At 47.5% G+C, this 12,582-nt stretch overlaps 1 protein-coding gene across 1 annotated transcript in view; it reads left to right on the top strand.

Annotated features, from left to right (window-relative positions):
• tlr7 (toll-like receptor 7) overlaps positions 1–10,837 on the top strand; it is a 32,780-nt gene extending 21,943 nt beyond the window's left edge. The window contains exon 2 of the mRNA XM_043700597.2: positions 6,617–10,837. Within this exon, the coding sequence (XP_043556532.1) occupies positions 6,617–9,823 (3,207 nt within the window). The 3' untranslated portion in view covers positions 9,824–10,837. The remainder of the gene's footprint in view (positions 1–6,616) is intronic.
• Positions 10,838–12,582: the final 1,745 nt, after the last annotated feature.

Genomic DNA, 12,582 nt, shown 5'->3' on the forward strand with positions numbered 1-12,582 from the left:
CTTGTATTTTGTAGTGATTAATACAGTAAAATAGTGAAAGGCTTCAAGTGTCACCACAATCCAGCAGAATTTTAAATAGTTTAAGAATAAAAGGATACAGATGAAGGTACATCTTCAATGCGCATCTCCGACACAAGTCCTGAGCCCTGAGCCAGATCACCAACAAAACCTGTGCCTCCACACCGTCGCCTCTGTCAGATCCACCAAAGTCACCATTCTTCAGGTGCTGTCTCTTCGAAAGGCCCACCTACGCCAATGTCAGGTCCTGCACTGGATTTACACTCGCCCAACAACCAGGAGTCCCTGACTCCAGGCCTACACAAACAGGAGCTGCTGCTGCTGCCTCACCAATAACCTGGAGACACAAGGTCTGGGCCTACTGCAACCAGAAGCTATTGCCATCGCCTCACCAATATCAAGGATTCCCAATTCTGAGCCTATCAAAGCCAGGAGTCCCCATTCGCAGGCATACCACACCACTGTCACTTCAGCTACTATGTGGAGCCCCTGCTTCTGGCCTACCACACAACTGTCACCTCAACAATGCCTGGAGTCGCCACTCTGGGCATATCACTTCAGCTGCCACCTGCAGTCTCTGGTCTGGGCCTACCACAACCAAGAGTCCCTTGCTCTGCTGCAGCCACAATCTTATTACACCTTGGAGTCCTCACTCTGGGCCTACCACAACAGGGAGTCGATTGCTCCACTACCAGGCTAGGCCGCCACCAACTCACGAAGAGTACCACACCAGCTACTTACCTCCACAATGTCACTGACAGGAAGATGAAGAAGTCAAAGAAAGATAAAAAGGGTAAAGAAAGGAGGGAGGAGCCAACCTGTCTGGAGCAGTGGGTCCAGAAGCCTGAACACTGCCTACCGTACCAGCGCTACCATCTTGGAAAAACCTGAGATGTTTGTCAAGATTACAGCTCTGGTTATTCATCCTCCTTCATTCACAACTGGATGTGACAAAACTACAAAACCTTGATCTGATTCACAGTTTTGGATCCTATCAGTTTTCGATTATTCCTATCCATTTTGCATGTCTCCTCTACTGTTTCAACATGCATCTAGTTTTGAGTTGTAACCTCACTGGCATTAGCTCTTCCTTATAGATATGACAGTGTTAATCCTGGTAAGTTCTCCTACACATTACATTTCAGCCAACATTCATTTAGTTGGAAGCATCATAGAAAAGAATTAGAGTATTCTTAGTGTAAAGATGTGATATCTTTTATTCAATAATTATCTTAGTAGGTGGCAATATAAATATCAAATCAAAACTACTCCTCTAGCTTCTACCCCGGATCACCAGACCCATTCTCAAAGGGGCATCACACACCCAACTACACACACAACAGGATACACCATCATTAGTGCTGGGTGAATGAATGATGATATATTGTCACTTCTTTTTATGGTGAATAATGCAATAAAATACAGTGAAAAGCTTCAACTGTCATCACAATCCAATGCCATTTTAAATAGTTTAAACATAAAAAGATGTAGCTGAAACAGTGTACGTCTTTGTTCCGTTGCCTACTCCATGAATCCTGAGCCCTAAGCCAGTTCACCAATGAAACATGGGCCTCTACATTGCCACCTGCACCATATGTACCATCAGTCACCACTCTTCAGCTGCCATCACTTCGTCGCAAGGCATCCTCAACAACGCCAATGCCATGTCCTTTGCTGGACCCACACTTGCCGAGGAAACAACATTCCTGGCTCTGAGCCTACACAAACAGGAGCTGCCACCACTGCCTCACCAGTAACCAGGAAAGTCCAGCTCTGGGCCTACCATAACCAGCTGCTGCTGTCACCACCTTGTTGATAACTAGGAGTCTCCAGTCCACACCTACCACAACCAGAAGTCCCTGGCTCTGTGGCTGCCTGGAGTCCCAGGCATACTATACTGCTACTACTGCATGGAGTCCCTGTTCCAGGCCTACCACACGGACAGACTTCTCGACAACATCTAAAGTTCCCGCTCCAGGCATACCACACTGTCATGGCTTCAGCCACTGCCTGGAATCCCTGCTCTGGGTCTACTATACCACCACCATTTCAGCCATCACTTGGACTCCCTGCTTGGGCCTACCACAATCAGGAGTCCCTGACTCCACTTTAGCTGCTGTTTCACTGATGCCTGGAGCATCTACAGGTTTTCTGGTGACCATCACATGGTAGGACAGATATCAAACAATGAGTCGGAATATAGAAAGATGATAAAGGACTTGGTGACGTGGTGCAATGATAACAGCCTCTCTCTCAATGTCAGCTAAACAAAAGAACTGATCATTGACTTCAGAAAGCAAGAAGATCATGACCCCTTCTACATCAATGTAATGTATATTGAGAGGGTTGAGGGCATCACGTTTCCCGGAGTGACAATAACCAACAACCTGGCATGGGCTTCCCAAGAAATGTGATGGTCAAGAAGGCACAACAACTCTTCTTCCTCATGCGGTTTGGGAAATTTGTGATGTACATAAGGACCCTCACCAACTTTTACAGATGCACTACAGAAAGCATACTATCCAGGTGCATAATAACAATTGCTCTACTCAGGACTGTAAGAAACTGCAGAAAGTTATGTGCACAGCCCAGACCAACATGGAAGCCAACCTTCATCTAATGACTCCATTTACATCTCTCGTTGTTGCAGAAAGTCTGTCAACATCATTAAAGACCCTTCCCACCCCAGTAATGATCTCCTGCAACCTCTTCTGTCAGGCAGAGGATACAGAAGCTTGAACATATGCACCAGCAAGTTCAAGAACAGTTTCTTTCCTGCCGTTACTAGACTGATAAATTAACGCTTTAACTTCAAGTACTGCTGATCTTGTTAATGTTGGTTATGTTTCACACACATCCTGGGCAGTAAAACTTGTATGCCTCACTCTATCTTTCTCATTCTGTGGGCGGCACAGTGGCTAGCACTGCTGCCTCACAGCGCCTGAGACCCGGGTTCAATTCCCGCCTCAGGCGACTGATTGTGTGGAGTTTGCATGTTCTCCCTGTGTCTGCGTGGGTTTCCTCCGGGTGCTCCGGTTTCCTCCCACAGTCCAAAGATGTGCAGGTCAGGTGAATTGGCCATGCTAAATTGCCCGTAGTGTTAGGTAAGGGGTAAATGTAGGGGCATGGGTGGGTTGCGCTTCGACGGGTCGGTGTGGACTTGTTGGGCTGAAGGGCCTGTTTCCACGCTGTAATGTAATCTAATCTAAATCTAAATCTAATCTATCCAAGTTTTTTTTGCCTTATGATCTGCTTGTACTGCTCGAAAACAAAGCTTTTCAATGTATTTAGGTATGCAGGAACAAAATGGATTCTCCACTTTGGGTCGATACAACCAAGTCCCTGGCTCTGCTGCCAGGCTCGGCCGCCGCCACCTCTTCACAACGGGTCACAAAGCAGCTACCCTCCTCTACGGTGTCACCTTCTCTGCCATCACTGACAGGAAGAAGAGAAAGAATTAAGTAAGGGAAGAAGACAGGAGGTGGTTGGTCTGCAGCAGACGGGTGCAGGAGCCTGTCTTGCCATCTTGGAAAAATGTGATTACTTTTGTCAAGATTATTGGTCTGATTCTTTGTCCTCCTCGACTCACCTTGGATGTGACAGAACTGCAAAACTTTGACCTGATTCATAGTTCCGGAAATCAATTATTCCTGTCCATTTTGTATGTCTCCTCTAATGTTTCAACTTACAGGGCAATCCCTACATCCATCGGTCTGGTTACTGCGGTTTCAGTTACCTGCGGTTTACCGCGACCCGAACATATTATGGGGAATGTTCCAGAACCAGGGACCAAGAGGCTGTCAGGAAGGTACATTTCCCAATTAAATGAATAGGTTCACACCTATCCACAGTTTTGGGCATCCACAGTATGTCTTGGAAGTATTCCCCCGCGGGGCTACTGTACACCTCATCTTGCATTGTAACTTCAGTGGGTGAGCTTTTCCTTATAGATATGATGGTGCTAATCCTGGTAAGTTCTCCTACACTTTTCATTTCACCAACATTCATTGAGCTCATAGTGTCACAGAAAAGAATGAAGAATATTCTTACAGTGAAAATAGGACATCTTTTGTCAAATAGTTATTAATTAAATGTAAATTCCCCAGGTGCTGTGGTGTGATTCTAACACCCCGGAGACTGGGTCAGAACTTCTGAATTAATAGCACAATGCTACCATCCCCACAAAAACTTATTCCATGATGAAGTAACACAGCCAAACAAGATGATAAATTTCTGGGTTGTGACAGAAGTCAGGAAGAATTTTATGTCCATCTTCTGTTCCAAATGGCTGAAGAGTATGAAAAGTTCTGAACTATCTTTATTTGGAGAACAAAAAAAAAACATTCTTCCAGAATTCATATCAAGTAGACTGAAAGACCTTGGTGAACTGAAATTTCAGAAGATCCACACAAGGCAATTATATTTTTCACATTGAACCTTTGTTTTTGCATCTCAGCCTTGGCTTAAGGCTAACAAAATTGTCTGAATTCATGTCTTATTCAAAATCTAACACATCCAAGCCAAAATGGCCACTGGTGGTCTTCAGGTTGTACTGTATGTGAGTTGTGTTAATGACACATACATAGATCAGCACATTCTTCTTGAAGAAATTTCTTTACATCATAATATCAAAATATTATGGGAAAGAATGGCCATTCAGCCGAAGTGCATTTAGCCTATCCTTGCAAAAAAACTCCGTTTTCTTACCAAATTTTACATCTAATATCAAACTTGCTGTGGTTCTGTTCGCCGAGCTGGAAGTTTTTGTTGCAAATGTTTCGTCCCCTGTCTAGGTGACATCCTCAGTGCTTGGGAGCCTCCTGTGAAGCGCTTCTGTGGTGTTTCCTCCGGCATTTATAGTGGCCTGTCCCTGCCGCTTCCGGTTGTCAGTTTCAGCTGTCCAAAGGTACACAGGAAAGCCACACACACAGACCAAGTCCTGAACTATGAAAGCAACCACCCCAATACACACAAACGAAGTTGCATCAAGACACTATTCAAAAGGGCCACAACACACTGCAGCACACCAGAACTGCAAAAAGAGGAAGAGGAACACCTATACAAGGTATTCGCCAAAAACGGATATCCTCGCAATTTCATCAACAGATGCCTAAGGGAAAGACAACGGAACGAGGACATGCCGCAACCCAAAGGACTAGCCATACTACCATACATCAAGAACATCTCTGAACTGACAGCCAGACTATTGCGACCACTAGGACTTATAACAGCACACAAACCAACAGCCACTTTCAGACAACAACTCACCAGAACGAAGGACCCGATACCCAGCATGAGCAAAACTAATGTAGTGTACAAAATCCCATGCAAGGACTGCACAAAACACTATATAGGACAAACAGGAAGACAGCTAACGATCCGCATCCATGAACATCAACTAGCCACGAAACGACACGACCAGCTATCCCTAGTAGCCACACACGCAGACGACAAGCAACATGAATTCGACTGGGACAACACTACCATTATAGGGCAAGCCAAACAAAGAACAGCCAGGGAATTCCTAGAAGCATGGCACTCATCCACAAACACCATCAACAAACACATCGACCTGGACCCAATATACCGGCCACTACAGCGGACAGCTGAAACTGACAACCGGAAGTGGCAGGGACAGGCCACTATAAATGCCGGAGGAAACACCACAGAAGCGCTTCACAGGAGGCTCCCAAGCACTGAGGATGTCACCTAGACGGGACGAAATGTTTGCAACAAAAACTTCCAGCTTGGCGAACAGAACCACAGCAACGAGCACCCGAGCTACAAATCTTCTCACAAACTTTAATATCAAACTTGTTTTCCGATCATTTCCTCGGATGGTAGTGATGTTTTAACATTATCACTGCACTGTAATTGAGGGATCCAGACTAATGCCTTGAGGGCATGAGTTCAAATCCCAAGGCAGCTGGTGCAATTTAAATTCATTATAATAAAGAAATTGAATTGGAAGTTTTTTACTATCAATTGCTGTGAATCAGTTGGATTTTCACTATCATCCTATAAGGAAGGAAATCTGCTGCTCTGACTGGGATTTGACCTACATTTGACTCCAGATCTATAACATGGTTAAGTTTTCATGTTTTCTGAAATGACCTAGCAGGACATCCTGTTCAAAGACAATTAGGGTCAGGAACAATGCTGGCCTTCCCAGTGATGTCAAAAAATTATCCAGCACCTCCTTTTAAAATTAATGCTTTGACTTCTGAAGAAGTCATGCCAGACTCCAAAGATTAACTGTTCTTCTCTCTGTACAGATGGTGGCAGATCTCCTGAATATTTCCAGCATTCTGTCTGCTTCTTTCAGATTTCCAGCAAGTGCAGTATTTCAAACTTATTTGAACTTAATGCTGGGTCATGCCTCTTTATATACTGCAGTTAATCTAAATGCCTGATTCATTGACTGTAATTTGAATGAATGAATTATTTGTCTGATTGAATAGAACTGAGTTTGCAGAGTTAGAGGACAGTGGGAGGTTACAGCAGTTCTTTGCTCATCAAAATTGTCCTTTTTGTTGAAACTTTATGCAAACTTTAAGATGTGCCAATTGCTTAAATCATTGTTCTCTTTCCTTTTTAGGTAGTTTTGAACAATGCACCTGTACTGCTGCTTCATACCATCTTTCTATTTATCTCACTTTCAAAATCAACTGCAAACATATGGTTTCCAAAAAGTCTCCCATGTGACGTGATGAAAGATGGCCCTGCAGTGGTTGTGGACTGCAGTGAACGTGAACTTAGGTATGTGCCAACTGGCTTTCCCTCTAATGCCACTAACATCAGCCTGACTATTAATCACATCCTTGAAGTTCATAGCACGTCCTTTTCTGGATTAAGTGACCTCACTGAGATCGACTTGAGGTGTAACTGTGTGCCTGTCAGAATGGGTCCCAAAGACAAAGAGTGCACTAATGCCTTGAGGATTCACAAAGGGGCCTTCTCCTCCTTGCCAGCCTTGAGGTCACTCTATTTGGATGGGAACCAGCTAAACGGGCTGCCTCAAGGCTTGCCCCATACTCTGACAATGCTGAGTCTAGAAGCCAACAGCATCTTTGTCCTGACCAAAGCAAATCTTTCAGTGATGTCAAATCTGGAGGCCATCTACCTAGGTCAGAACTGCTACTATCGCAACCCCTGCAACACCTCGTACCAGATTGAACGGGATGCGTTCTATGGCCTAAGCAACCTCACCATCCTGTCACTCAAAGACAACAATTTGACCCACGTTCCTGGGAAACTGCCACGCAGTTTAAAGCAACTTCTTCTGTATAATAATATGATCAAGGAAATCAATGATAAGGACTTTGCTGAGCTGCCTGAGCTCGAGACCCTAGACCTGAGTGGGAACTGTCCCCGCTGTTACAATGCTCCATTCCCTTGCCAGCCATGCCAGTCTCCAAGTTACATCCAAATACATGCTAATGCTTTCCAAACACTAAATAAATTAAAAACTCTGCGTCTGCAAAGCAATTCTCTCTCAACAGTGCCCAGTTCTTGGTTCAAGAACACTTCCAACCTGCGACTACTGGACCTGTCTGAGAATTTTCTACTGAAAGAAATCGCCAATGCCGCGTTTCTGAAATATCTGACCAAACTTGAGGCTATAGACCTGTCCTTTAACTACGAGCTAAAGCTGTATGCCAAGTATCTGAATCTGTCCGAGAATTTTTCCAACCTGCAGTCTCTCCAAAGTTTAAGAATCAGGGGCTACGTTTTCAAAAACCTGAAGGAAGAACATCTGAAGCCACTGTGGGATCTCAGGAATCTCAAGTTCCTGGACCTGGGCACAAACTTCATCAAAGTGGCCAATCTGCAGATCTTCAAGAAATTCCACGGTCTGAAAGTACTCGACCTGTCGGAGAACAAAATCTCGCCTTCCTCTGGCGACTCGGCAGGTGCCCAGTGCAGCTCCAACAAGCCGAGCCAAGCACCCAATGCCTTTTATGGCTGGTCCGATCAGATGCATTACTTTCGCTATGATGGCTACGGCCGGAGCTGCAAGTCCAAGGCGGAGAAGGAGGCCAGCTACCCATTCGTGCCGTCTTGCCCAACTGAGTGCGGCCGCCTCGGCTCCTTCTTGGACCTGAGCAGGAACAACATCTTCTTTGTGGGGCCCACACTCTTCGAAGGCCTCTCCTCGCTGCGGTGCCTGAACCTGTCCGGCAACGCCCTCAGCCAGACCCCCAATGGCAGCGAGTTCCAGCACCTGCCAGACCTCCGCTACCTCGACCTGTCCAACAACCGCATCGACCTGCTGTACGAGACCGCCTTCCAGGAACTCAGGAAGCTGCGGGTGCTCGACCTCAGCCACAACAGCCACTACTTCGAGATGGAGGGCCTGACCCATCGCCTGGGCTTCATCCAGAACCTGACGGCGCTCTCCAAGCTCTTCCTGAACGGGAACGCCATCCACTCGTCGGCCGACACGGTGCTGAAGAGCCGCTCGCTCCGGGTGCTTGAGTTCCGTGGAAACCGCCTGGACTACATGTGGAGGGACGGCACCACCCACTACCTCCAACTCTTCAGGGGCCTCGTCAACCTGACCCGCCTCGACCTGTCGTCCAACCTCCTGACCTTCATACCACAGTCCGTCTTTGAGACCCTGCCGCCGCGGCTGGAGGAGCTGGTGCTGGCCTCAAACCAGCTGCGCTCCTTCAAGTGGCTCAGCCTGCGGCACCTCGACTCGCTGCGCCTGCTCGACCTGGGCGGCAACCAGCTGACCTCCGTGCCACGCTCACTGGCCGACTGCGCGGCTGGCCTCCGACGCCTGGTGCTGGCCGGCAACCGCATCACCCGCCTGGGGCGGTACTTCCTGCGGGGCGCCGTCTCGCTCAGGGAGCTCGACCTCAGCAAAAACCGCCTGCGGATGATTGAGGCGTCGAGCCTGCCGCCGCCGCGCATGCCCCGCCGGCTGTTGGAAGAGGTGGGAAGCGGCTCATGGGCGGGGCTGCGCGTGCTGCGGCTCGACGGCAACCCGTTTGCGTGTAGCTGCGACGCCACCTCCTGGCTCGCCTGGTGGCTCAATCGCACCGAGGTGCACGTGCCCCGCCTGGTCACCGGCGTGACCTGCGCGTCGCCGCGTGTGCGCCGCGGCCTCAGTGTGCTGAGCCTGGACCGGCACGCATGCGAGCTGGACTCGCTGGGCGCCGGCCTGCACGCCACCACCGCCGGCCTCACCCTATCACTGCTCCTGGTGTCGCTGGCAGCCCGCCACCTCTCCTGGGACGTACGCTACGCCTACCATGTGTGCGCCGCCAAGCTGCGGGGCTACCGGCGGCTGCCGTCGTCGCCAGCCTCGAGTGCCGCCTACTCGGCCTTCGTCGCCTATGACACCCACGACCTGCTGGTCACCGACTGGGTCCTGAAGGAGCTGATCATCCACTTGGAGGAGACGGGCGACAGGCGTTTGTGCCTGTGTCTGGAGGACAGGGACTGGGTGCCAGGCCGCCTGGTATTGGAGAACCTCTCGCACAGCGTCCACCGCAGCAGGAAGACCATCTTCGTCCTCACCCGGCCTTACATCGCCACCGGGCAGTTCCGTACTGCCTTCCACATGGCCCACCAGCGGCTGCTGGACGAGAAGCTGGACGTGATCGTGCTGGTCTTGCTGGACAAGGTCTGGCAGCGCTCCCGCTACCTGCGGCTGAAGAAGAGGCTGAGCCGCCACTCGGTGCTCGAGTGGCCCCGCAACCCTCGTGCCCAGCCCCTCTTCTGGCAGCGCCTGAGGAGCACCCTGACCACTGACAGCCACGTACAGCATGGCAAACTCTTCAACGAAATTGTCTAGCCTGCCTGTAGCCAGGTGAACGTGTGTGTGCGCATGTGTCTGTGTGTGTGCGTGTGTGGTGTCTGTGCGTGTGCCTGTCTGTGTGTGTGTGTCTGTCTGTGTGTGTGCCTGTCTGTGTGTGTGTGTGTGTCTGTCTGTTTATGTGCCTGTTTGTGTATGTGTGTCTGTCTCTGTGTGTGCCTGTCTGTCTGTCTGTGTGCCTGTGTGCGCGTGTGTGTCTGCGCATGTGTCTTTATGTGTGTATCTGTGTTGATGTGTGTGTCTGTGTGCGTGTGTATCTATCTGTCTGTGTGCGTGTGTGCCTGACTGTCTGTCTGTGTGTGTCTCTGTGCGTGCCACACGAACCACCATCTGCTGCAGACCTCCAATATCCAAAATTACACCTGATAAACTCTCATTCTATTTAAAATGGCTATCAAACCCACACTGTAAATGCATGGGAGGTTATATTTCACCATCAACACACCTGGTTACGAACTAGCTTGTACTCAAACACCACAGAAAGAGACCCCTCAGCCCATTTTATTGGTTCCAGTCATTAAACATGCATCTGTTCTTATCTAATTTTTCAATATTTGTTGCTAGTCTAGTATGCTGTGGCATTTCAAGAGCTTATCTAAGCAGTTCTTAAAGTTTTCCTGCCTCTATCACCCTTTTGGTCAATGAGTTACAGATACTCTCACCCTATGGATGAAAATATATTTCCTTAAATCCCCTCTCAGCTTCCTGCTTCATATTATAAAACTGTGCCCCCCGGTTATTGACTGCTCTATCATATTCAGTTATGGCTCAAATAACCCTTTACATAGATCCATCATAATTTCCTTGCTCATGTATTCAATGTCTTGACTGAAAAGCGGCATGGTGGCACAGTGGTTAGCACTGCTGCCTCACAGTGCCAGAGACCCGGGTTCAATTCCCATCTCAGGCAACTGACTGTGTGGAGTTTGCATGTTCTCCCCGTGTCTGCGTGGGTTTCCTCTGGGTGCTCCGGTTTCCTCCCACAGTCCAAAGATGTGCAGGTCAGGTGAATTTGCCATGCTAAATTGCCTGTAGTGTTAGGTAAGGGGTATGGGTGGGTTGCAGGTCGGTGTGGACTTGCTGGGCAGAAGGGCCTGTTTCCACACTGTAATGTAATCTGTAAAAGACTTTCTTAACTACCTGTTCTGTTCTTTTTAAAGATTCACGGTCATGTGCACCAGGGTTCATCTGTACTATCTAGGGTCCTACTATTCAATGTGTACTATCTTGCCTGGTTATTTTTCTCAAAATTTATCAATTCATACTCTTCCAGACTAAATTCCATTTGGCCACTGTTCAGCCCATCTATATCTTCCTGTAGTCTAAGGCTTTCCTCCTTGCTTATACAATGCTATCAATTTTCGCGTTATCTGCTATCACTGAGACCTACTTTCATGTCTAGATCATTTAAAGTAAACAACAAACTCTGTGATACAGCACTAGAAACAGGCTTCCAGTTTTAAAAAAGCACCTTTCAATTGTCACTCTCTGCTTTCTCTCACTATGCCAATTATGCATCCAAATTGTCCTGGATCTTATAGGTTATTAAGATCTTTTATGGTTAAGAACCCGTCAAAAGCCTTTCAGAAACCTGTGCAGACAATATCAACTATATTACCCTCATATACATCTTCGCAAAATGTAGTCAAATTTGTTAGATATTATCTCTCCCTTGCAAGCCATGTTGACAACCCTTGATTAACCCTTGCCTCTCCATGTGGAGATTTATTCTGTCCCTCAGAAATTTTTTCAACTGCTTCCTTACCACAGTTGTTAGACTCATTAGCCCATAGTTCCCTACAACCTTTTTTGAATAATGGTACCACATTAGCTATCCTCTGGCACCTCACTTGGGGCCAGAGAGGAATTGCAAGTTAATGTCAAAACCCCTGAAATCACCTACAATAATAGAAATTGCTGGAGAAACACAAAGGTCAGACAGAATCAATGGAAAGAAAGCAGAGTTAATGTTTCGAGTCCAGTGACCCTTCTTCAGAAATGATAGTAGCTAGGAAAAGGTGGTATTTATGCAGAAGACAAGGAGTCGGGGGGAAAGGATGCGTCAAGATGGAACCTGGAGAGAAAGAACAATAATTAGGCAAAGAGATAGATGATAGTATTAAGAAAGAAAAGCTGCTAATGGGGACCACAAGTAGGTGAAAATAGATTGTACTTGATACAGAGTCCTGAAGGCTGCAGGATCCCCAAAAGGAAAATGAGGTGCTGTTCTTCCAGCTTGCACTGAGCCACGCTGGAGTACTGCAGTATGGCTGAGACAGAAATGTTGGCCAAGGAACACAGTGGTGTGTTGAAGTGGCACACAACTGGAAGCTTGGGATGACTTTTGTGGACAGAACATAGATGTTCCATAAAGTGGTCCTTCAGTCTGTTTCATCCCCACTATGTAGAGGACACTACACTGAGCAGTAAATACAGTGGATGACATTGAATAAAGTGCAGTTAATTCCTTGCTTCACCTGGAAGGTGTGTCTGGAGTCTTGGATAGAGAGGAGAGAGAACTTAAGAGAGAAGATGTTGACCATTCTATGATTTCACAAAAAGGTGCCACGGGATGTGGAGAAGTGTTGGAAGTGAGGGAGAAGTGGACCAGGGTGTCCTGGAGAAAATGGTCCCTGTGAAATGCTGACAAGGAAGGGGAATATGTATTTGGCGGTGAAATTCTGTGGGAGGTGACAAAAATGGTAGGCTGGAAAGTAACCCTGAAATTCTACAGTCAT

Source organism: Chiloscyllium plagiosum, unplaced genomic scaffold (genome assembly GCF_037043375.1).
Source record: "Chiloscyllium plagiosum isolate Xiang-an unplaced genomic scaffold, Cpla_swu_hap1 HiC_scaffold_12, whole genome shotgun sequence".
NCBI classification, from domain to species: Eukaryota; Metazoa; Chordata; class Chondrichthyes; order Orectolobiformes; family Hemiscylliidae; genus Chiloscyllium; species Chiloscyllium plagiosum.